Here is a 24,521-nt window from a genome sequence, read left to right on the forward strand (position 1 = left end):
TTATGACTCATCCTCGACCTCAGGAACCTCAACCTGGATCCCATGAAACGGCTGTTCAGGATGACTACGTTGAAACAGATCCTCTCGCAATATGCCCAGGGGACTGTTTTTTTTCTGGACCTGAAAGACGCCTACTTTCACAGCCAGATAGCCCCTGATCACAGACGATTCTTGAGATTCACCTTCAAGGGAGGGGTTTATCAATACACGGTCCTTCCCCTTTGGGCTGTCCCTGGCTCCTTGCACTTTTATGAAGTCTGCCTCTGAGGCAGACGGGACTTCACATTCTGAATTACCTCGACAACTGGCTCATCATAGCCAGTCAGAGGCTGAGCTACCATCCCACCGATTCCTCTTCCTCAGCCATTTGGAATGTCTGGGACTCAGGGTCAATGTTGCCAAGAGCTAAACGGATTCTGTTCCTGGGAGCAGTTTTCGACTCAGCCTGAATGAGGGTGTTAGTCGTGCCAGAACATACACAGGCCATTCAGTATCTCACGGCCTCCTTCAAAATTGGAGCCTCTCACCCTCTCAAGATGTTTCAAAAGATACTAGGCCTCAGTACTGGCTAAAACCGCAAGTTCCGCCCCACGGATGCCTTTGAGTCAAGGTGGACCAGGCCTGCGTAGCAGCTCTGGCCCCTTGGAGAGACCCTCAATGGTTTGAGCGGGGTGTGACTCGACCTCAGGAACCTCAACCTGGACCCCATGAAACGGCTGTTCAGGATGACTACGTTGAAACAGATCCTCTCGCAATATGCCCAGGGGACTGTTTTTTTTCTGGACCTGAAAGACGCCTACTTTCACAGCCAGATAGCCCCTGATCACAGACGATTCTTGAGATTCACCTTCAAGGGAGTGGTTTATCAATACACGGTCCTTCCCCTTTGGGCTGTCCCTGGCTCCTTGCACTTTTATGAAGTCTGCCTCTGAGGCAGACGGGACTTCACATTCTGAATTACCTCGACAACTGGCTCATCATAGCCAGTCAGAGGCTGAGCTACCATCCCACCGATTCCTCTTCCTCAGCCATTTGGAATGTCTGGGACTCAGGGTCAATGTTGCCAAGAGCTAAACGGATTCTGTTCCTGGGAGCAGTTTTCGACTCAGCCTGAATGAGGGTGTTAGTCGTGCCAGAACATACACAGGCCATTCAGTATCTCACGGCCTCCTTCAAAATTGGAGCCTCTCACCCTCTCAAGATGTTTCAAAAGATACTAGGCCTCAGTACTGGCTAAAACCGCAAGTTCCGCCCCACGGATGCCTTTGAGTCAAGGTGGACCAGGCCTGCGTAGCAGCTCTGGCCCCTTGGAGAGACCCTCAATGGTTTGAGCGGGGTGTGACCATGGGTATTGTCCACAGAAGGAAGGTTGTCTTGACAGATGCATGCAACAAGGGTTGGGGAGGTTTGTGCGAGGGCAGACTGACCTTCGGCTCCAGGTTGGACACGGAAGGACGGCTACACATCAACTGCCTCGAGATGCTGGCAGTATGTCGAGCCCTTCAGACCTTCTTACCAGACCTGAAGGGACGACATGTACTGGTCTGTTTGGAGAGTATGACAGTGGTGTCTTATATAAATCACCAAGGCAGGCTCACCTTGAAGCGCCTCAACAAGATGGTAAAACGACTCTTGGAATGGGCACACCTCAACTTGCGCTCATTAAGGGCAACGCATGTGCCGGGCATATTGAACCAAGGTGCAGACATCTCAGTGTCCCGTGTCAGAGGAGTGGACGGTCCATCCGCAAACGGTTCTAAGAATCTGGGAGATCTTTGGCAAAGCAGAGCTCAACCTCTTTGCCTCAAAAGACAACTCTCATTGCCCACCTTACTTTTTGAAGGACATGGACACGTTGGCCTACGACTGGCCCAACCTCCTCCTTTACGCTTTTCCACCGATCGCTTTGATTCCCCAGGAAATCAGGCGAATCAGGGAACACAAACACATGGTCTTCCTAGTGGCTCTGCTCTGGAGGAACCAGTTTTGGTTCTCAGAGCTGTCTCGGTTGCTGATAGCAGGCCCCTGGCCCATTCCCCTGAGACAAGACCTTCTCTCTCAGGCGAACATGATGATATGGCACCCCCAGCCCAAACTGTGGGCTCTGCACCTATGGGCTCTCGATGGGAACCTACAACCCCCCCCCAATAGTGTCTTAAATACTATCTCACAGGCTAGAGCCCTGTCTACGAGATGCCTCTATGCTCTTAAATGGTCTGTCTTCTCTACCTGGTGCACAACCTAAAGACTTAACTTCCTGTGACATATCGGTGATATTGTCTTTCCTCTAAGAGCTGTTGGATAAGGGCCATTCCCATTCCACCCTCAAGGTCTATGTAGCAGCTTATAGGATCTTTTTTGGAACGATTATCCAAGGCTAGACTGACCTCTGCGAGTTCAGCCCTCTTGCCTCCTGCGGGGCTTACCCTGCTATACTTGGTTCCGCTGAGCCCTTAGATCAGCGGTGGCGAACTACGGTCCTGGAGAGCCACAGCCCTGCAGAGTACAGCTCCAACCCTAATTAAAACTCACCTGCCTGTAGCTTTCTAGTAACCCTTCATACCTTGATTAGCTTGTTCAGGTGTGTTTGATTAGGGTTGACGCAAAACTCTGCAGGGCTGCGGCTCTCCAGGACCGACGTTCGCCACCCCTGCCTTAGATGCTTAAGGCCAGTTCATATAATAGTCATTCCTCTGTCATGGCACGGCGGGATTGTAATGATTCCCCATAAGCGTCTAGCGATGCAGTACGAGTGAAGTATCAATAGGGAATGTACTCAGTTACTAACGCAACTTTGGTTCCCTAGCCGTGCTATGACTCAGTGCCGTTGCTTCATTCGAATTAACCTGAGGATCCTATGCCAGAATGCCCACTTATATAGCCAGATGTACTCGGCCATTCTGGTGGGCTCTGACAGACTTCGTGGCCATAGGCTTGTGCAGCTCTGCTACTTCGCCACTGGTTCATTTTCATTTCACTGCCTGAACCAATGGAGTTGGTGCAGTTACACTGCATTATTGAAAAAGGCTTCAGTTATCAGAGAAAAAGGAGTTTTCCCCATAAGCGTTCCCGCAGTGCTCGTTCCCGTATCTTAGGGAACCGAGGTTATGTTAGTAACGGAGTACATTTTGGGTAGCAATTAGGCGGGTTTTCTGTTTAAAACCTGGCAACCCTGCTAACCTGTTTTAAATTCCAGTTGCGCAGATGGGAAACATTACACTGAGTTACAATGTGCCCAGCTATTATTAGATCTATGCTATTCTATGACATTAGCGATGTAATTTACATTAATTACTTTCATGAATTTTAATGTGAAATCATAAGAGACAGGTGAATAAAGAAATTATTATTTCAAGAACTGTAAAGCAATGTTGCAGTGTGTTCATTGTCAAACTCCAAAATTAGTTTATTTTGAATTCCTAAAAAAAATATTTTTTTTGAAAAAGTAAATAATTTTATTTTGACAAACTATTTTAGTTTGCCTTGTGTGTATGTATGTATATATATACACACGCACACACACACACATATATATATATATATATATATACACATATATATAATGTATTTATATACATAATTTATATATATATATATAAATATTACAATTTTAAGCTGTCATATGGTCGTTACAATGTGCCCCACCTATGGGGCATGTTGTCACATTTTATTTCCATGTTAACATGGTCATATCATATCTCATTTCAAAGCTACACCCGAACTTTAGCATGATGCAATTGGTCACGAGACACACAAGAGCTAATGGCATTTCATAACCAAAGCTGATGTAATGCTTCTTCTGGTGGCAATTTTTGAATGTATGCACAGAATCTAAACTTTCCGGTGGATGGAGACATGATTGTGTCTGTTCCTCACACAAATCAATCATTCGTTCGGCTTTGGAGGACATGGGATATTTGTACTTTTTGAATAAATCCTGACTGTGATACTATCTTTCAGATATATCCTGTGTTTTATTTTGAAAATGGTTAGGTTTGGGGGTTGGATTATGTGCTCAAAAATGTCTAAATAGCGTAATGTAATATAAATAAAATTGTTGTGGCTGCTCAAATTGAAAATCATACTCCAACATATATGTCATGATGGCACAATTATTACCCAATATATAATTTCATCATGACAATAAAATTCCCTGCCCTTCGTGTTTGTCTATTGATGACAAAGGTTTCTTATTGAAAGCAATGGAGGTTGAGGTATGATAATGTCAGTGCAGCTGAATAATATTAATAGTAATTAATAATAATTTATTAATAATTAATATTAATTTCTCAATATTAATAGTCTTTTAAACCCCAACTAAGCAAGCCTTATTGTTTTTTAAAAAAAGGACAGAGGACACAGAAGGGGAAGGTTATATATTCATTTTTGGAGGGCTTTTATTTTGGAATTCAACACCAGACAGTCTTGACATTGTGTGAGTGTCGAAGGAATTTGATATGGGTCAAACACATGAAGGAAAATGAAATAAAGCCTTACAACCCTCAATGAGCAAACCTAAAGAAACACCGGCTTTAACTACATAAGTTGTTAAAGAAAATACAGTTTGAACATTGAAAAAAAAAAAAAAAGGCCCAGTAAACTTTAATCTTTGCATACCTACAGATCATTACACTATGTATTAGCCAGTGTATATTTAAATCACCCTGAAAAATTTAAATCAGCACTTTAAATCATTTTTGAAAGACATACAGCAGTGATATGTATTTGTCTGAACCTTCAGTAATACATATTTGTATGGCTATATTTATACTGTGTATGGTTCATTATGTATGTGTAAGTTATTACGATTTATGTGTAACGATTAATGTAGACCCTAATCACGCTTTTACTTACACTGTTTGTATCATCTTGTTTATCTGTGTTTGCACCATGTTCCAAACAGGCCGACTGTATAATTGCTAAGGATTTTTCAGCGATTCTTTCTTCAGGTTACAATGTTAAGCCAGTAGTTGGAAACAACTGTCTTTATAAGTGAGCAATTAAATTATTAACATAACACAATTTGTTCAAAAACATTCACACTGTGTGTTTCTCGAAAACACAGTATGAATCGCTAATTCAGCTTTGTCTATTTTTGCTACACCGTTCCAAACAGAGTGACTGGAAATAATTATATTGCTAGTTTTTAAAAGTAATATTACAGCACGATTAGTGTTGTTAGTCTGAATAGCATGGCTATACCTGTGGACTTGTATAACAACCGTTCTTATAATACTTACTTATCTGTTTATATTACATAGCATATTCCATAATGCTTTAATATTCAGGGGTGAAAAATCAGGGGTTTTTATGCATTTATCTTTTTAGTTTGACTTCTGTAATTTGACGTGGATCAATGGACAAAGACATCTGTCTAGCGCATGTTTACATAGAAAAAAACAAAACAATTAAGCAGCACAGTGGAACACAAAAACACATTCTGTGTGACATGCTCTCAGCAGTGTTCTGTAAAGTACAATGTACATGTATATTTTTCATGCTTAAGAATGTGTAACATGAAAGAGTAAATAAAAAGAGAAAAACGATATTTATTCAAATTAAGCATGAGGGAAGATCATGTAGACCTCTTACCAGTTCAAATGAGGTACATTTTCACTTTCAAAGCAAAAGAACTACCTGCAGTTGTATTGTCATGCAAGCACCAATTTTCACAACCATTTTTCCATGTGAAGATGAAATAAAATGGCAGAATGCATGTGGCTTTAAGTAGTCTTTTTAACCACATGAATGAAATAACAGGGCACCTCTCCTTGCCCTGGGGTGTATTGCTTGAAGTCTCCATATACATTGTGCTCGCATTTTCCAAAGAACGATGCTCTCAAAATCTCCTTAAAACTCTCCAAACGATGGGGGTAGTATGACAGGCGGAATTTACTACAAGACAGAAAAGACATCGTGACAAAACATCATGCATGTAACATTATGTATAACCAATTCCTGATACACACACACACACACACACACCACTTATTTCATTTAAAATAGCTACAGTTAGTGAAAACCTCAAGTAGTGAGGTATCGAAAGAACCGTTCAGCAACCGTTTTGTGTCAAACATCTAAATAGCCATGACTCTGAGTACTTGGTGAGCAACATATTTATTGGAATTCCACAAGTAATTTACATTTATCTTAATTGCTTACTAGAAATTATTTTGCATGTACTAGGGATGCACTAATTGTTTGGCCACTTAGCACACGAAATCTGATCAGTCATCAGACAAATCATTCATACATCTTATCTTTTTATTATTATTATTATTTTAATTTTTTATTTTAAATGTATAAACAAAGGATGACATCACTGGATGGTGTATTATTGCAGATTGTGCATACTGTATTTTAGATAATATATGGATGATTGTTTTAAAGGTATAGATAATAATAAATTGTAAGATAACAGTTTTGCAAGCGTCACTGCTAGTTTGCATAGTTTGCTCTTGCTCAGTACAGTTAAAGATGGAGAGGACAAATTTACTGCAAATGGATGTAAAAACAGACACAGACTTTTAATGGAGGGACAGAACTTTCTCAGGTTTTATTAAAAACATCTTAATTTGTGTTTTGAAGTGGAATTAAAAGAGTTTTATGGGTTTGGGAAATGATGACAGAATTTAAATTTTTGGGTGACCTAACCATGATGGCAACTACATTTCGTTCTGTTCATCATACAAAGTGAACATTCACTTCAGAAAACTGGTGTTGTATCGATTACTTTTACGCTATCTTTATGCCCCTATTGTTTAATTCTATGGACAAAACAGCTGAAACATTCTTCAGATATTTCATTTCATTTGTGTAACTCAAAAGAAAATCAAACAAATTTGGAATTTCAAAAGTAACAGTCAGTATCTGTTGTGACCATCAGCTGCTTTAAGTACTTCTGTGCATCTCATCCACATGGACTGCAACAGATTTGTTAGCTCTTGCTGTGAGAGGTTATCCTTGCACCTCCAAGTTCCCAGACATTTCTGGGGGGAGGGTGGGGACACACACGAACAGCTGTCCTTCCTGTCTTGGATACGCCACAAGGATATGCTGTTTTCTACGCTTTGATTTGAAGGAAAACAGCATATCCTTGTGGCGCGGCTGACACAGAACAAGGTACGTTATTTGCGTCCAGCGGATATTCTCCAAATTGGCGCTGACGTAGAGGAGACGATTTGTTGAATAAAGTCGTTGTTTTTGTTTTCTTTGCACAGAAAAAGTGTTCTCGTCGCTTCATTAAATTCAGATTGAACCACTGATGGCAGATGGACTATTCTGACGACGTCTTTCATACTTTTCTGGGCTTTGACAGTGTAATTTACGTGGCAGTCAATGGGACAGTCACAAGCATCCCGGTTTTCATCCAAAATATCTTAAATTGTGTTCCGAAGACGAATTAAGCTTTTACGGGTTTGGAACAACATGGGGGTAAGTGATTGACAAAAAAAAAAAAAAAAAAAAAAGGAAGGGGAAAAAAAAAAAGAGAGAGTGAGCAAATAATTGCCATATTACCAAGCTACTTAATGTTAAAAAATGAAATGAAAAAGTTCTATTCAAGTGTTGATTTAACTGAACAGGCCACTAGGACAGTAAAGGGAACCTTCAACTGACTGAAAACACCAGAAGAAAATCCAGGGCCCCTGCTCACCTGCATGAAGGCATAGGCCTTCTGCAGGGAGGCATGAGAACTGCAGATGTGGCCAAAGCAATAAACTTCAATGTATGTAATGTAAGATGCCTAAGACAGTGATACAGGGAGACAGGAAGGACAGCTGATCTTTCTTGCAGTGGCAAACCACGTGTACCCACATGTCCCCACAGAAATGTCCAGTAACTTATAAGTGCCTTGGTTGAAGAGTGGGGTAGCATCGTAAAGCAAGAACCAACAAATCTGGTGCAGTCCATGAGGATGAGATGCACTGTAGTCTAGTGGTCACACCAAATATTGACTGCTACTTTTGTTACTGACCCCCCAATTGTCATTGAAAATGTAAATCTTCTTTAAATTTTACTGCACACACACACACACACACACAGACACACACACACACACACACACACGTCTGGTCAGCTATCCATGTGGGGACTCTCCATAGGCGTAATGGTTTTTATACTGTACAGACCGTATATTCTATTGCCCTACACCAACCCTACCCCTAAATCTATCCCTCACAGGAAACTTTCTGCATTTTTAGATTTTCAAAAAACTTAATTCTGTATGATTTATAAGTTTTGTACCCGTGGGGACCACAATTTAGGTCCCCACCGTGACACGAGTCCCCATGAGTCTGTGTGTAGTCAGGTTTAAGTCCCCACCAGGATATATAAACCAGTACACACACACACACACACACACCAGGGTTTCTGCAGACATGAACAAGTTAAATTTAAGACTTTTTAAGACCTTTTTAATACCACCTTATATGAAATGTAAGACCTAAACCTGTAATGGAAATACACATTTTATTACATACATATATGTAATATTTAATGTGTATAAATTAAAAAGAAAACAAAATATAATTGCTGTAATAAATTATATTTATTACTACGATATACAGTGAACTTTTCATGTCAGCAGACAATATTCCATACAAAATATCCCTGCAAAATAACTGCATCTCTGAGATTTTTGGTGGAGTAAAAATCAGTGTTCTATCAGCTTTTACATACTTAAATCTGCATATTTACCTTTACAAAGGCCTATTTTTAACCTTTTTAGATGTATGCATCATCTTACATCTTACAAATTATTACAATTTATCAATAAATTCAATATACACTATAGGGCTGCTACCAGTCAGATTAAATAATTTACACTGCAAATAACAATAATTACAACTGCAATAAATAATGTTATGAGATTAGTGTTTTAAATGCATTTGTGAGCATACAAATAAGAAATGTTGAGCCGTGTTAATTATCTGCGCGTGCTCCTCCCGAAATTTGCTACTAAAACATCACTTCACGAGTTCACACTTACATATAATGAACAGAGTAAAGGTTATGCGTATTTGGCGAGCTCGGTAATTACTCTCGAGCCCGGGGTACTCCCCCTGTCCGGGGAGAGGGGTCCGAGCTCGGGTCTAAGCCCGGACCCAAAGCACTCCCCCAAAGATGCAATTAGTACAGGACAGCAGCCAGAGAGGAGCGTTGATAACCCCCCAAAATTTGCAAAGCTTAAAATTGGTGGGGTGCTGGACGTCGTTTGTAGTAGCGGCACTGCTGAGGCTTTAGCAGAAAGAATTAGAGGCTTCTGCTGAAGCGGGCACTACTGCGGCATCTGAAAAGAAAACTCCTGTGGGAGTGGGAACTGCTACGGCATCTGAAAAGAGAAAGTGGCTTCTGCGGAAGCGGGAAGTTTTACGAGTTTTCAGTGTGGGAATTTAGGTAAGGCTCCTGTGGGAGCGGGAACTGCTGCAGCAGTGGGGAAACATGGAAGAGCTCCTGCGGGAGCTGGGACTGCTGCGGCAGTGTGGAAAATAGGGAAAAGCTCCTGCCGGGGCAGGGACAGTGGGGAAATACGGAAAGGCTCCTGCGGGAGCGGGCACTGCTGAGGCAGTGTGGGAATTAGATGAGGCTCCTGCGGGAGTGGGGAAATATAGGAAAGCTCCTGCCGGGGCGGGGACTGCTGCGGCAGTGTGGGAATTAGGTAAGGCTCCTGCGGATGCGGGGTGCTGTTGGGATGGCTGGAGTGGGGATGGGCCATTATAGATGGATTAGGTGATGTTAAAGGGGGTTAGCTATGGTGGGTCAGGAGTTCGAGTGAACAGGGATGGACTGGCGTTAAAGGGGGTCGGCTGATGAGGATTCGGTGAGCTTCTTTGATATGGAAGCGGTCTGACCGCACGTAGGTCTTGAAGGCTTCTGACAAAATCTGTGTCCTGATGATGCTGGCTACAGGGGGTGGTTCCAAGGTGAGAGTGTTCGGAGGGATGGGTAGGGGCGTGGCGGAAGATAGAGAGAAGGAAGGGCGAGCATGCGAAGGGGAGGAGGAAAGATAGCTGCTCACACTTGGGATGGCTCCGGGAGCGATATGTGAAGAAAGAGGGGGAAAGAGAGGGGGAATGGCGGGCGTTGGGGCCTGCGCCATTAGTGGAGGCGTGCTCACGCTTGGGACGACTCCGGGAGCGATAGCTGAAGAAAGAGGGGGAAAGAGAGGGGGAATGGCGGGCGTTGGGGCCTGCGCCATTAGTGGAGGCGTGTGGGAGCTGGGGGCCGCTGAAAGGAAAAAAGGGGGTCAGAAGTAACAGGACAGAAATACTGAGATGTGAGGGCCTGTGTTGCAAGCAGAAGCAGCTTCACGCTTGCTTCGGCTGCTGTAGCTATAGGCTGCGAGAAAGTGGAAGGGTTAGTGACACTTAGTGGGACAAGCTGAAATGCCTGGGTAGCCTGCGGTGTTGCCGACTTAGCAATTTGTTGTTAGATTTGGCAACATTAATAAGTTTCCATTGAAAACACATCTTTTCCTCTTGTTTTGGCCTTCCATCCACGCTAAAACAAGGAGTCTAGGAAAACAGAGCTTTAAAAACACTTTCCAGAGCGGATAAATTTGAAAATGCTGTTTTCATGTTGTAGAAACGGAAGATTTTGAAAACGATGAAGCATGTTTAGTCGTGTAACGCATTGTACCAACAGACATGTTTATACCAGTAACGTTAATTTTGCAGTTATGTGCTATTCACTTTCTCACTGTTGCTAAAGATATTTACTTTGCACGCTCGTCATATTACAGTCCTAAAAAGATGGCAGAAAATGTACTCACGATTGCTGTCCTGCGGCAAAACATGAGGGCAGTTGCGTTTTACATCAATTCTGAGTGAGCGTGCCGTGGGCGCGTCAGTGGATGGTGAAATATTTCCGTAAATGAATAGATCCTGTCAGAAGAACTGCGTGAAACGTATTATGTCTGTTCCGTCTGTATCATCTCAGTGAGGTTTTATACATCCACAGTAAGGCTAATATAACGCTTTCAGACATTTCAGTGTGGATGATTAACTTTGGGGAAAAAAAGGCATTTATTATTATTTTTTTTTAAATTGCTTTAAAGGGGTCATATGATGCGATTTCAAGTTTTCCTTTCTCGTTGGAGTGTTACAAGCTGATTGTGCATAGATAAGATCCCTGAAGTTGCAAAAACTAAAGTCGCAAAACCAAAGAGATATTCTTTATCAAAGTTAAGACTCTGCCACACCCCCCTAAAACGGCTCGTTCTAACATGCCCCCACATATCTACCTCACTATGTGGAAATATTAGCATAATGCCACCCAAATGTGCACGCAAAGAAAGAAGGCGTAGTTTCAGTAACCACAGTTAGTGTTGAAGCAGCCATGTCAGGGAGACGCTGTGTGTTTCTAGGCGAAAGCAAAAGCACTTTATTTGGCCTTCCGAAAGAAGATGCATTTAGAAATCTTTAAGATTACTTACAACAGAACAGCAATGCATTTTATGGACGACCGTTTCGTGAACCTAGGAGAGGAGGTAATTCTGACTTTGCTATGACAATCTGGCGCTTCTGAATCAGCTACTGTTTTGTTATTATTTTAAGTATTTGCTATTGACTGTTCAAATTCGGAGTTTTGCGCATTGTGTGTGTGTGTGTGCAAAACTAGATCAATCAAATCAAAACTAGATCAAAACGGCCAATCAAAATGCACTGGGTCAGCTGGCCAATCAGAGCAGACTGCACTTGTCGGAAGGAGGGACTTTGTAGAAAACGAAGCGTTTGAGAGAGGCGGACCTAGAGGACCTACAATAATGTACAGTATTTGAAAAATAATGTGTTTTTTGAACATTAAAGCATGTCAACATATTCTGTTACACCAAATACACAAAATAATTATCTTTAAAAAAGCATCATATGACCCCTTTAAAAAAAATGGCATCAACATCCATTTATGATATAATATCATTTAACAAACTTTAGCCACGAAAACCTGCTTTTAGCTACATCACCTGAAATGTAATTAATTTGCAACGCGGCCTGTGCCACTAGCAGAGGCAGCCTCGAGCTCGTCTGCTACGAGAGCTCGAGGCCCGGCTGCGTACGGCGCTGCGGCCGGAAGAGCTGCGGTGAAAGGCTGTGAGTGAGGCTTTGCTGCGGTGAGATCTGGGGGTGCGGCCCAGGCTCGTTGAAGGCCTGCTGCTGCTGCGACCCAGCGTTCGAGGAAAGGAGAGCTTGTGCATCATTTCATGGTGGTGTCGAGCGAGGCAAGCTCGGTGCTTTGCACGGTCTATTGGCTAGAGCGTGTGGCTGGTCGAGAAGAGCAGTGGCCGCGATGAAGCCTGGTGCTCGTGTCTGGCGGGGAAGGAGTGATCATGGGGCCGGCAAATTGCGGCGGATCTGAAAAAATCCCCAGTATAGGTCTCTTCTTTGGATGGGAAATTGGGTCTGTGATAAGATGGCAAAGGGAGTGAACCGAATGCTGAAAGACTAGAGATAATGGAGGTAAGGCTGCTTTGATTATTTATAGAGGTTCTCTCTTGTGCTGATTGGATAGATGGCCGTGTTAATTATCTGTACGTGCTCCTCCCGAAATGTGTTAATAAAACATCACTTAAAACCGCCAGTAGGTGGCAGTAAGTCACTGTTAAGTCAGTCATTGCGACTGAACTGAATCATTTAAACAGTTGATTTATTCGGGAATGAAACACCTTCATGATGCTCAAAGATGCAAAACAGAGCTGTGGCTTTGTTTGGAATTATTTTTGTTGGCGAAATAGTGCAAAAACAGGCAATATGGTGTCTAAAATGTAAGTCTCTTAATAAAACTTCTAGTTTATTGAACTGTTGTAAAAAATCAATATCACATTTGTATATGGTAATTTTTGGAGAAACAAAAGGCACTCTTCCGTGTGAACTTGATTAACTATATGAAGTGGTATAAATATACACATTTTCTGCCACCATGTCTTGAATTTGTGATCATTCTGAATGTATTTTAATAGACTGAATCATGCAGTGAAAGAGCGCACTAGACTTCACGTAATGCGTGCACTCTGTAGGTGTTTTGAATGTTTTTTTGCGTCGTGAGAATATTGAGCAAAATAGCTCACTTGTCATGGTGTTATTTAACTATATCATGTTATGAATAAACTAAACATTTTGAATTTTTACCTCAGTGTGTTTCTTCTGAGTTTATGTGTGCTGTCACGCTCATTTGTTCTGAAGTCTCGAGACAAACAGAGAGAGCCTCAGCGCCAGCTTGTATTCTGTATTATGCTAACTTACTGCAATTCTCTCTGATGACGCAGTAACTTACCGTGGGTTTTCTTTGGTCTGTCCAATGATTGTAAACAGTCATTAGGTCCGTCAGACTGAAGATATTTTAGTGGTAATGAGACCAAAAATATTTAAGACCCATCGAAAACGAGTTTAAGACATTTTAAGACTTTTTAAGGCATTATTTTAGGAAAACGTTATTGAAGACATTTTAAGACTTTTTAAGGACACCCTGACACACACACACACACACCTATTGTCTGGGGTTCAAACATCCCAAGTGTGCATTATAGACAAACGGCCCTCAGAGGGTTAAAATGAGTGTGGGTTGTCACCATTCTCAGCCCAGATAAATTTGCATCTCTAATTATTCAAGTATTCAGAGAGAGAAAAAAAAATTAACACTTTAGTACAGGGACCAATTCTCACTATTAACTAGTTGCTTATTAGCATGCCTATTCTTAACATATTGGCTGTTTATTATTTCTTATAAAGCACATATTCTGCATGACCATATTCTACATCACTAATCCTACCCAATACCTAAACTTAACAACTACCTTTTGTTAAGGTAGTTAACTATTAATAAGCAGCAAATTAGGATTTTATTGAGGCAAAAGGTTTGTTAATAGCGAGAATCAGACCTTTAAATAAATAAATATATACAGTGGTGTGAAAAAGTGTTGGCCCCCTTCCTGTTGTTTAAATGTTTTGCATATTTGTCACACTTAAAAGATTCAGATCATCAAACAAATTTTAATATTACACAAAGATAATGCAAGTAAATACAAAATGCAGTTTTTAAATGATTGTTTATTTTATTAAGGGAAAAAAGCTGTCCAAACCTGCCTGGCCCTACGTGAAAAAGTAATTGCCCCCTAAATCTAATAACTGGTTGTGCCACGCTTTGCAGCAACAACTGCAATCAAGTGTTTGCGATAACTGGCAATGAGTCTTTCACATCGCTGTGGAGGAATTTTGGCCCACTCTTCTTTGCAGAATTGTTTTAATTCAGCCACATTGGAGGGTTTTCGAGCATGAATGGACTGTTTAAGCATCTCAATCGGATTTAAGTCCGGACTTTATATATATATATATATATAAAAAAAAATATATATATAAAAATATCTTATGTTCTCCAAGCCTGCATTTATTTGACTGGTAGTGTATGTATAGATAGATAGATAGATTTTTATTTTCTCTTTTTGTAATTATATCCATGTTCTAATTAGTAATCTATAATTACACAGATCACAACCACTCAAAAACTGACCGCATCAAAAGCTCAGGTCACAGTACCTTGTATCAGGTGGAGTCTGAACATCCTCTGGTTGAGGCAGTTCCAGAGTGTAGTCCAGTGTGATCATGTGAGGCTTGCTATTTACCCACAGTACTGAGGTGGAGATGTCCTGTTTCAGGTCACTCTGAAAAACAAGCACTGATTTTTTCCATATTTCATCAGAATTACTGGACTTTCACATAAGCCTTTTAGTTTAACAGCCTTAAAATTAAACACCATTTTTTCATCACACAGAACAGACAGCTAGCAAATATTCAGAATTGTTTGTTTGCATGTTGACTTAAATTTTTTAACACTGTTTCTCAGAAATTGCATTACTGCACCTTTAATTCCTGTCATGTTTAGGCAGATAATACGGAAAAAATATTTCTGAGAATTTGTCTCTTTTTTCACAGTTTTGCAGCTAAGCCCTGATGTAAAAAATAATAAACCAAGTAGATGCATGATTTCAGACAAAAGCCAAGCACAATATGTCTCGCAATATGTCTCACCCTAACTTCCTGTTTCATTGAAAATTAGGTCAGCACTCCTCAGTGGGTCTTTAACTACCTTATAGAAAATATTCTTTCCTTGGGGTGCTTGGCCAGTCTCAAGAATGTAATCATAGTTACGGTGGTCAATGATTAGGATCCCTCCAGGTTTCGCCATGCTGGCTATGTTTTGTAAGGCAAGCTTCTGTTCACTCTGGTCCCCTGTGAAATATGAGAAAGTAGTTAAATAGATAAATCCATAAAAATATTAAACATATTTTGGTTTGGTATTCTTACCTTTGAAGTCTGGTAAATGAGCAAATGAATTGCCTAGACAGATTACTGCATCAAACCCATCTCCAGGTTTTTTAACATCTTCTGGTAATGTTAGCCAGTTGGCCTCCTCAATTACTGAAATAAAAAGACCAGGGGCCACATTTATCAACAGTGCGTATGCACAGATGTGTGTGTAATGAGTGCGTAAGAACAGTTTCACGCAAAGTGTGGGATCTACCAACTTGTACTTATACGTAGAATAATAATGTGTGTAAATACAAGCACACCTCTGAGCATGCTTACGCAGAGAATCTAGTGGTAGAATAGCGACACTACACATAAAACGCATTTAAGAATGTCACAGTATACATTAAGCAATCCACATATGTCCTGTGTTTCCTTCAGTTATAAACACTCAATGTATAATTTGTCTGGTTTTAAATTGTTTGGTGCAATGGTTTATCTTGCGTTATTGGAAGACTTGGCAAAAAATGCGCTCTGCAGAGAACGCGTTTTCAAAGACCACGCTGAGAGTGAGAGCACAGAATGGCTTCTTAGTCGGTACCGTTTTCTTTGCCATGATTTCGGTGAGGATACATACATTCACGTGATTTATAAAGGGAGGTGTTGTCACCATATATGGTTCATTTGAGGCGTTTCCGAATGCAAATGACCGTGAACGTGAAGGAGCATGTTACTTACGCACATGTGGGATTTATCAACAATGATTGCTTATGTGTGTACGAACTGCCTGCGCACGTTTGATAAATACGGATCTTCTTGTACTTAGGCAAATTCTAAATTTCATTCGTAGGACAAAAAGGCCCAGGGGTCTCATTTATAAAACTAAACGCAAAAGTTTTTCGATTTATAAAACCATGTGTACCCCAGAACCTGCGCAAAAATCCCTTTATAAATCCCAGTCATGGGAAGATTGTGCGTATGCCTCCCCGAAATCACCATATATGGAGCTTAAAACGCCTAGTTTTACTATGCATAACCTTATCAGCATATCATTTCCATGCACATTCCATTCACGTGACACTATGTTCAACAGTGTCAAAGGTAAAAGACATTAAGGGAATATGAGATACGGACTGTAAATGCCATTTGTGCCATACACAATTATTATTGCTAAAAATCATCCAGTATCCTTGCTATACTGCAGAATAAATATAAAAACAAAACTGTTTAAAATAGTTCTCAGATAAATATTTTAGAATAGAGTTGAGATCATTCTTTCCCACTGGCCAAGTATTTCAATTGTTTTAAACAATTTAAATTGAATTAAATTTATGCCGTTTTGCTGATAAGGTGAACATATTTTAGCTATTTTTAGCCTATATTAAATATTGCAGTGTAAATACAATTGTCTGACTCGGCGCGCCACTACAAATACAGTGGTATTTTTCATAATGTTGTGGAGATGCATACACAAGACATCAACACCTTCATGCAGCTGTGGTTGTACAGTAAGCTATTATCACTGGACCTATCCAAGATTTTATACTTGGGGTGGCAAAAAGGGGGCATGAGCAGAATGAGGGGTGGCAACTATAGATCAGTGTTTGTACTCCCCATATATTCTGTATATTTAACACCAGTGTTGGGGAGTAACTAATTACATGTAACGGAATTACGTAATTTACTTACAAAATAAATGTAAATGCAATCTGTTACAGTTACTGAGAAAAAAAAAAGTGTAATTAAATTAGCCTACAGATACTTATGAAAATGTTAACAATTACAAAGGGGGTTTTCACACAAACACGCACATACAGATTTGATTCATTTATTTCTTAATTGCAGTGACTGCTCTAAAATACGAAGCACCAATGTTTCAGGAGTTTAGAACACAGAATAAGATGCATGCTTATTCGATAACTGTTTAATTTCCTATTTGGGTTTATGCATATGCTTTAAGATTAACTGATTTTTGAGTTCTACTGTAAGGTTAACCCTGCCTGCTTTAAATGTTTCAAAATGATTAACAGTAGAAAATATTTTACATTTAGAAAAGTAATCAAAAAGTGATCCAATGTAATCAGTTACATTACTTTAATAAAGCAATTGAAATAGTTACACAACTGATTACATTTTAAATAGGGTAACCTGTAAACTGTAACCGATTACATTTACAAAGTAACCTTCCCAGCACTGCCTAACAGTAACCGTCAGAACATTTTCTGGAAGTCAATGGTGAAAAAAGTGTCAAAGATGCGACCCCCCCTCCCAATTTTTCATGCCACAGTGTAGGATCTATGTCTCACAACAGGATGTTCATTCACGGTCGGATCATTGTTTGCTCACTCTCGTTCTGTGTTCTCCTGTCTCCCGTTTGCTGCACTCGACTTGAGTGCGTTGTGGATGATTCCTGTGGAGTGACTGCCGCACTATTGTGGAACCACATGTTACTGTGAGGAACTCTTGCTTTCTCTGTGGAGTCCGTTGCTCCTGTGACTGTTGTCCGGGTCTCAGTCATCTGCCCATTGTAGTCCCTGCGTTGCTGAGGAATTATCTGCACCCTCACTTTTCCTGTGTTTTTTATGTTTGGTCTTCAGAAAATAAACCTTTGAACACTTGCAACTGAATCTCTAGTCTTTTCCTGAATTATCTTGACAAAACCTGCCCGTTTCCACCCCCTGATCCCTAAACCCACCCATCTCCACCCCCTAGATGTGGATCCAACCCCGCCCCCTGGATCTTTGTTCTGCAGTGAGGGGCTACTGATATTTCTATACCCATTTTGTGCATACACAATGTTTATAAATGAGACCCCAGACCATGAAGAAACATTTAACTAATTCTCACATAACAGTAAAGTCACCCACTCAAAACAGGGATCTCCACTTACCCCAGTTATCGAAGGTGGGCTCTTTTCTCCTCTCCCATCTCTCTTTAAGAGCATATTTGAGCATTTTGTCACTGGCATCCACACTAACCACCTTGAATCCCTCTTCTACCAACATGATGGAATCCACCCTAAAAAAAAAAAAAAACATATATTGGAGGAAGGCATTGATTGGACTCTCTTGGTGGTATTGATCAGAGCTGTTGAAAAACAGAGTTTGAATCGGTTTAGGCAGGATAGACAACAGTTTCACTATATTTCCAGGAATTTCTGGTAAATGTTAATGCATGTGCATTGATTACAATGCTGACTACACTTAACAGTATATACACTTTACTTATAAAGTGACAACATTAATGTTTTTCTTGAGTTTAACCCTCAGTTATTCCTTACTTGGGTCACACAACTCCTTGGCCAGACACCTTAAGTGTAACTTTGTATCAGTTGAATAACTGTACTGTATTTTAGATCAATAATATAATCGATAATACTTATTTAATATTTTGAGATTTTTCTGGTATGATATAATTTGTGCAATAATTATGATCCATTAATGACCATTTAAAATAATATTTTTTTCTAACATGTTTATTATACTTCAATTAGTGTAGCATTTATGGTTAAAATAGAGGACAGGTTTTTAAATTCCAATACAAAGTGGAAAATTAGAGGCATCCGGTGGCCGGAAAAATTATATTCATACAGTATGTACATTTACATTTAGCAGACGCTTTTATCCAAAGCCACTTACAAATGAGGACAATGGAAGCAATCAAAATCAACAAGAGCAACGATACGGTAGTGCTATAACAAGTCTCAGTTAGCTTAACGCAGTACACGTAGCAAGGGTTTTTTTTAAATTATATAATAAATAAAAACAAAGCAAGCTAGTGTTAGAGGCCTTTTTTGCTTTTGTTAATTGTATAATAAATAAAACGAAAGCAAATAGAATACAAAAAGATTAGAGAAGCAAGTGTTAGTTTTTTTTTTAAAGAAGACTAGCAGTTAGTAAATTAATAGGCTGCTAGAAGTCTAAAAGGGGCAAGTTTTTAAATTTTTTTTATAAAAAATAGAATTAGAATAGAGAGTGCTAGAGTTAGAGGGTCAAAAAAAGATGGAAGAGATGTGTTTTTAGTTGATTCTTGAAGATGGCTAAGGACTCATCTGCTTGGACTGAGTTGGGCAAGTCATTCCACCAGGAGGGAACAGTTAATTTAAAAGTCCGTGAAAGTGATTTTGTGCCTCTTTGGGATGGCACAATAAAGCGACGTTCACTTGCAGAACGCACGCTTCTAGAGTAATGTAATGCCATTGTTTAGCCACTAGATGCCTAGTAGCTCAAAAGAGAATTGCCAGACATAACTGCTTTTTTCCCCCCTCAGATTTTGCATTTGAATCAAACTCGAACACTAGATTTTTATAAGTTTAGATTTGGTAAAATATTAAATTTAAAAAGGTTAATTACTCACATCCTAATGTTATTTTATGATATTCACACAAGCATACACAACAAGTGAATATTACAGGGGTCATATGATGCGATTTAAATTTTTCCTTTCTCTTTGAAGTGTTACAAGCTCTTGGTGCATAAAGAAGATCTGTAAAGTTGCAAAGACTAAAGTGTCAAATCCAAAGAGATATTATTTATAAAAGTTAAGAGTCAACTACGCCTACCTAAAATGGCTCATTCTAACACGCCCCCACATGTCTACGTCACGATGTGGGAAGATCTGCATAACGCCGCCCAAATGTTCATGCAAAGAAAGAAGGTGTAACTTTTATTCTCGCTGTAGTATTGTTGTTGCCGCTGCCATGTTGTCAAGACGCTGGGTGTTTCGTTGTGAAAGCGAAACTACTTTGTTTGGCCTTCCAAAAGGACACGACTAGAAATCAGTGGTTAAGTTATATTTGCAACACTGTTTCAGAACAGTTCAACCCAAATATTCAGATGTGTGCAGCACATTTTATGGATGACTGTTTCCTGATCCTGGAAGAGTAGACTACAATGCCGGCTGTTCTGACTCACAGACTGTAAGTACGTTTTCATTTAAAAGATTTGCCACTGATGATTCAAATGCGAGTTTTGAGCAGTGTAGAGTAGCGCTTGTTGTTTGTCATTTCTCCGATCACAAATGCAGACATGGTTTTATGTTTATGCGGCGCGATGCAACGCAACGCGTAAAAAGACAGTATAAGTCGTTATAATCCATAATTATGTCCCCACTGGATGCTCCAAATGCCTCATTTATAATGGATTTTCATGTTTTTGAATCATCGCTCCGGCCGGACAGGGCATCACAATATGGTAAGGGGCGTAACATTTCCATCACACACTTGAGGTATTCGGCCAATCACAAAGCACTGGATAGCTGGCCAATCAGAGCACACCTCGCTTTTCAGACCGATGAGCTTTGTAAAAATCGATGTGTTTCAGAAAGGCGGGGCATAGAGGAGAAACAATAATGTACAGTATGTGGAAAATAATGTGTTTTTTTAACCTTAAACCGCATAAACACATTTCATTACACCAAATACACAAAATAATGTTCTTTTTAGCAACATCATATTTAATGATCGCAAGCTGACAAGTTTAAGTGTTTATAACACACACACACACACACAAGGCAACCAATAGCATTCAGTGAAACTCCACTATATTACTACTGGATAGATTCCTGAGAGGGCAACTAATGCATTAAAATGTAAAGAAAAATGCACTAATTTCATCAACTTACCAACAAGTTTATTTAAGAAACACTAAAATGATTGGGGTTCAATGCTAGAACTACTGGTTGCTTGGAAATATTAGAGGACCCCCTCATAATTACACACACTTAATACAATATAACTTATGCATTTAGCAGACGCTTTTATCCAAAGCAACTTACAGTGCATTCAGGCTATATACTTTACCAGTATGTGTGTTCCCTGGGAATTGAACCCATGATCTTTCGCGCTGCTAACACAATGCTCTACCACTGAGCCACAGGAACATTTAGATGCCATTGGATGTCCATTTACAATTTTTTTTTTTTATATATATATATTTTTTCTGGACTCTGTTTTAAAAGTAACCAAAAATCATGTCTAATTATTTGAAATCATAAAACGAATACAACTTAATTTAGTAAAAGTTACATTTAAAAAATAATAAAAGGGTCCTATGAAATGTTTTATTTTTTAGAATTTTTTTTTTTTGTTTTATTAAAAATAAATTAATTTTTTTTGTGATTTAACACACTTATTATAAAAACAGTGGTAATCAAATGAAAACTCTTTTCAAAGACTGTTTCATTTCAAGACATTTCAATTATAATCAGCATCGTAAATCCTGTTTGTACAAGTTTTTTAAATATTTTAATTGAAAATATACTATACTTTATATTATATTACCTTTGCATGAAATTACAAATAGTTAACGCTTCTGTGAGGGTGTTTTTAATACAACAGCAGTGGGAGTGACTGTAAATCTGACATTGTTCTCATATCAATCTCTCTCCGATTTTCTCTTTTTGAAAGCCGTGAGTTTTTCTTTTGCTATTTGAGCAAATGGGAATGCAAAAAAACATGTAACATGTTTTCTCAACATGTAGAAAACAGCAACACGTAGTCTCCTGTTCACCTCCATAGAAGACATCCGATTACTTCTGCTTCAGAACTTCAGCAGAAATGAGAAAAATGTCCATTACTTTACTTTTTGGCAAACAAAGTGCTACATGACAGAGGTTTACTGTTGATTTAAAACACAGAAGAAAAACTGCAACTATTTCTTATTTTTTAACTGCAACTATTGACTTATTATTAATATTTTGAGAAGCACATTCTACTGTACTATAGTAATATATATCTCTCATGTTAAAACCAAACCTTTATTTTGACAGGTTGTCATGAAGACTTTTGAGCTTCTTTGTGATATACGGTTGTTTTATCAAATTAAATAGTGAAGTATCTCTTAGAGCAGCTCTGGAAATGAAGTTCATGCCCTTATATAGTGAAACAGAAAATGCTAGAAACACCATGAATGTCACATATACTTCAGTATGTGTAGAAGAGAAACTGTGCCATTCATTCACACAGAGAAATTCAGACTTCAATGGCAGTCTTTTTGTGCTTTAATATTCACTGACACTAAACTATGGACTAATCTATAATCTATTCAATTATATCTAATCTATTTGAAAACTCCTGCTCTAAAATGCTCAAAAGCACTTTAATGAATTACTTAAACAATTACGTCTGCATTCTACTTATGACTTGACAACTTTCAACACACCTACATGCAGCAATTTTCTACTTTTAAGGGCTGTAAGGCTGACTAAATTAAAGAGAACAGAATGATGTGCTTATAATGACAAGATGGAATAAAGCTAGTTATATTTAATGGTGTAAATATATTATCAATTTTAAGCAAACTCGCTATCCGTGGCACTTCTACTACATTTGAAATATAGTTACATGCACAAATGAACTTCAGTGAAATGTCAATGAACTTTAATGAAACAAATGCACAAAATAGTGATTCAATTTGAAACATGCATTTAATAAACGCAGAGTGATGCATGCATTTGTCAAGTCTTTTTCTCCTACATCACACATCCAGCTTTGCAGTGTATCGAAAGAGCGCTGGTACTGACACTATTAATCTTATTAAAGCCACCATGCAATCAAAATGGACAATTCTTCTTCTTTTTTGTTTTGTTAATGTGCCCTTTTATTCCCCTCATAACAGCATTTCTTTACTGACATGTATATTGATGTGAAGGCTGGGCAATAAGGCTGTCCAATGGCCAGACGAGTTTCAATCCTTCCCCTCCAGCAACTTCTCACTCCACAACTGACTACAAACTTGCATTCAGATCTGCCTCCATTTAGTTTGCAAAACAACTTTCTTTGATTCAGTCAATTCCAAATGGATGAAGTCCTGACCTATAGTTCTTGTAAAAGATGATTCACTTGGATATACATCACATTAGGGAAGAAAAGTCGGTCACAATTTCCATTTCATGCTGACTTTAAACAAATGATTTGCAGTTTAAATTGATATGTGGTTAAATATCTGCTACAGACATGCCTGTGTGGAGAATACAAATGTCTGGGCTGGAGTTCATCTAAATGGAAAACAGGTCTTGCAGGTTATGCTGAGTTAACAATTGAAGACACTCCCCCAAATACAAAGCCGGATTTACCTCTTATCGTGACATAGGCAAAACAAATGTTTGGGCCCCCCTTCCTTATCAATATATAGTATTAGCACCCCAGCAAACAAAAATATTTCCTAATCAGTGGAAACTGTTACAGTGTTTTCTATCACAAAAAGCGCTTATGTTCAGTGTTACGACCGTTTCTTTTGGTAAATATTATCAGTCAATAAATATCAAATGTAGTTCTTTCTTTGAGAACGGAGAACCGTTCCATTAATAGGCTCCGGCGTTGTGGCCATACCACTTTCGGGAGTGCATTATTTCTCTAACAATTTTAATGGCCTAGAGTCACAACCACCTCATTTGTTCATTGTTCAGATGATTTATTTCAAGACATCTGTCATGAATGTGTTCAAGTAATTTCTTACGCACCTCATCCCAAACCTTCCGTTGAAAATTCCTAAATGTAATTTTTAGAGCTAATAACAGACTATTGATATGCAGGCTAATGCAGTTATTAGAGAGAGAGAGAGGGAGGGATTAAGCATGTGTGAATACCTGCGTCATGTGCATCTCTCAGCAGCAGCGTCTACTAATAGCGAATCTTTTAGTTGAACTGCTTCAAGAACCTCGCTACTAAGAGATGGCATCTTAGTGTGTCTGAGAATGACAACGGGAGAAAGAAAGCGCAATTTCTGTAGCTACATAAAAAGGAGGAAAACATGGAAATAGTTTGTCATTTTTACCCTAACGTAATATTTGTCTTCTGGGGTTTTGGTTCTTTACTGTTGTAGATTGCCCATAGTTAAAAAAAAAATTATATATCTCTCTTCATTGTGTTTGGGCCCCCCCTGGATGAGTGAGCATAGGCATGTGCCTAGAATGCCTATGCATAAATCCGGCCTTGCCCAAATACAGCTACTACACAGCACTGCCCAGCAGCAGCAGCAGATATTATTAGACAAGTTATTGTGTGCATGTTTCATTGGCAGAGAGCAGATGTTCAAGTGGTCATATATTGTACAAAAATCTTAACTGTCTGTAACTTCCTCACCACCAGTAAATGTTTATTTATTTATTTTTTTGCAGGGGTATGACTTATTATTACCTCTTTATGCTGTACCAACAAAATATATTTTAACAAGCATATTTTTTGTTGGTGTCACCGGTTTTTGGCAGTCTTGTGTTGTGTATCTATCTATCTATCCACACACACACACACACACACACACACACACACACACACACACACAC

At 39.2% G+C, this 24,521-nt stretch overlaps 1 protein-coding gene across 2 annotated transcripts in view; it reads right to left on the bottom strand.

Annotated features, from left to right (window-relative positions):
- Window positions 1-4,377: 4,377 nt before the first annotated feature.
- The window catches only part of gnmt (glycine N-methyltransferase), a 20,756-nt gene continuing 612 nt past the window's right edge, over window positions 4,378-24,521 (bottom strand). Inside the window, exons 2-7 of one of the 2 annotated variants that reach the window (XM_016251501.1) lie at window positions 18,130-18,257; window positions 15,297-15,410; window positions 15,079-15,221; window positions 14,529-14,653; window positions 5,705-5,895; window positions 4,378-5,541 (exon numbers count right to left, since the gene is read on the bottom strand). In XM_016251501.1, coding sequence (XP_016106987.1) covers window positions 5,724-5,895; window positions 14,529-14,653; window positions 15,079-15,221; window positions 15,297-15,410; window positions 18,130-18,257 — 682 coding nt within the window. In that variant the 3' untranslated portion in view covers window positions 4,378-5,541; window positions 5,705-5,723. Of the gene's footprint in view, window positions 5,896-14,528; window positions 14,654-15,078; window positions 15,222-15,296; window positions 15,411-18,129; window positions 18,258-24,521 lie in introns of both variants that reach the window. The other variant, XM_016251500.1, reaches the window with a different exon arrangement.

This window comes from Sinocyclocheilus grahami, unplaced genomic scaffold (genome assembly GCF_001515645.1).
Source record: "Sinocyclocheilus grahami isolate Dianchi unplaced genomic scaffold, SAMN03320097.WGS_v1.1 scaffold1048.1, whole genome shotgun sequence".
In the NCBI taxonomy this organism is placed as follows: domain Eukaryota; kingdom Metazoa; phylum Chordata; class Actinopteri; order Cypriniformes; family Cyprinidae; genus Sinocyclocheilus; species Sinocyclocheilus grahami.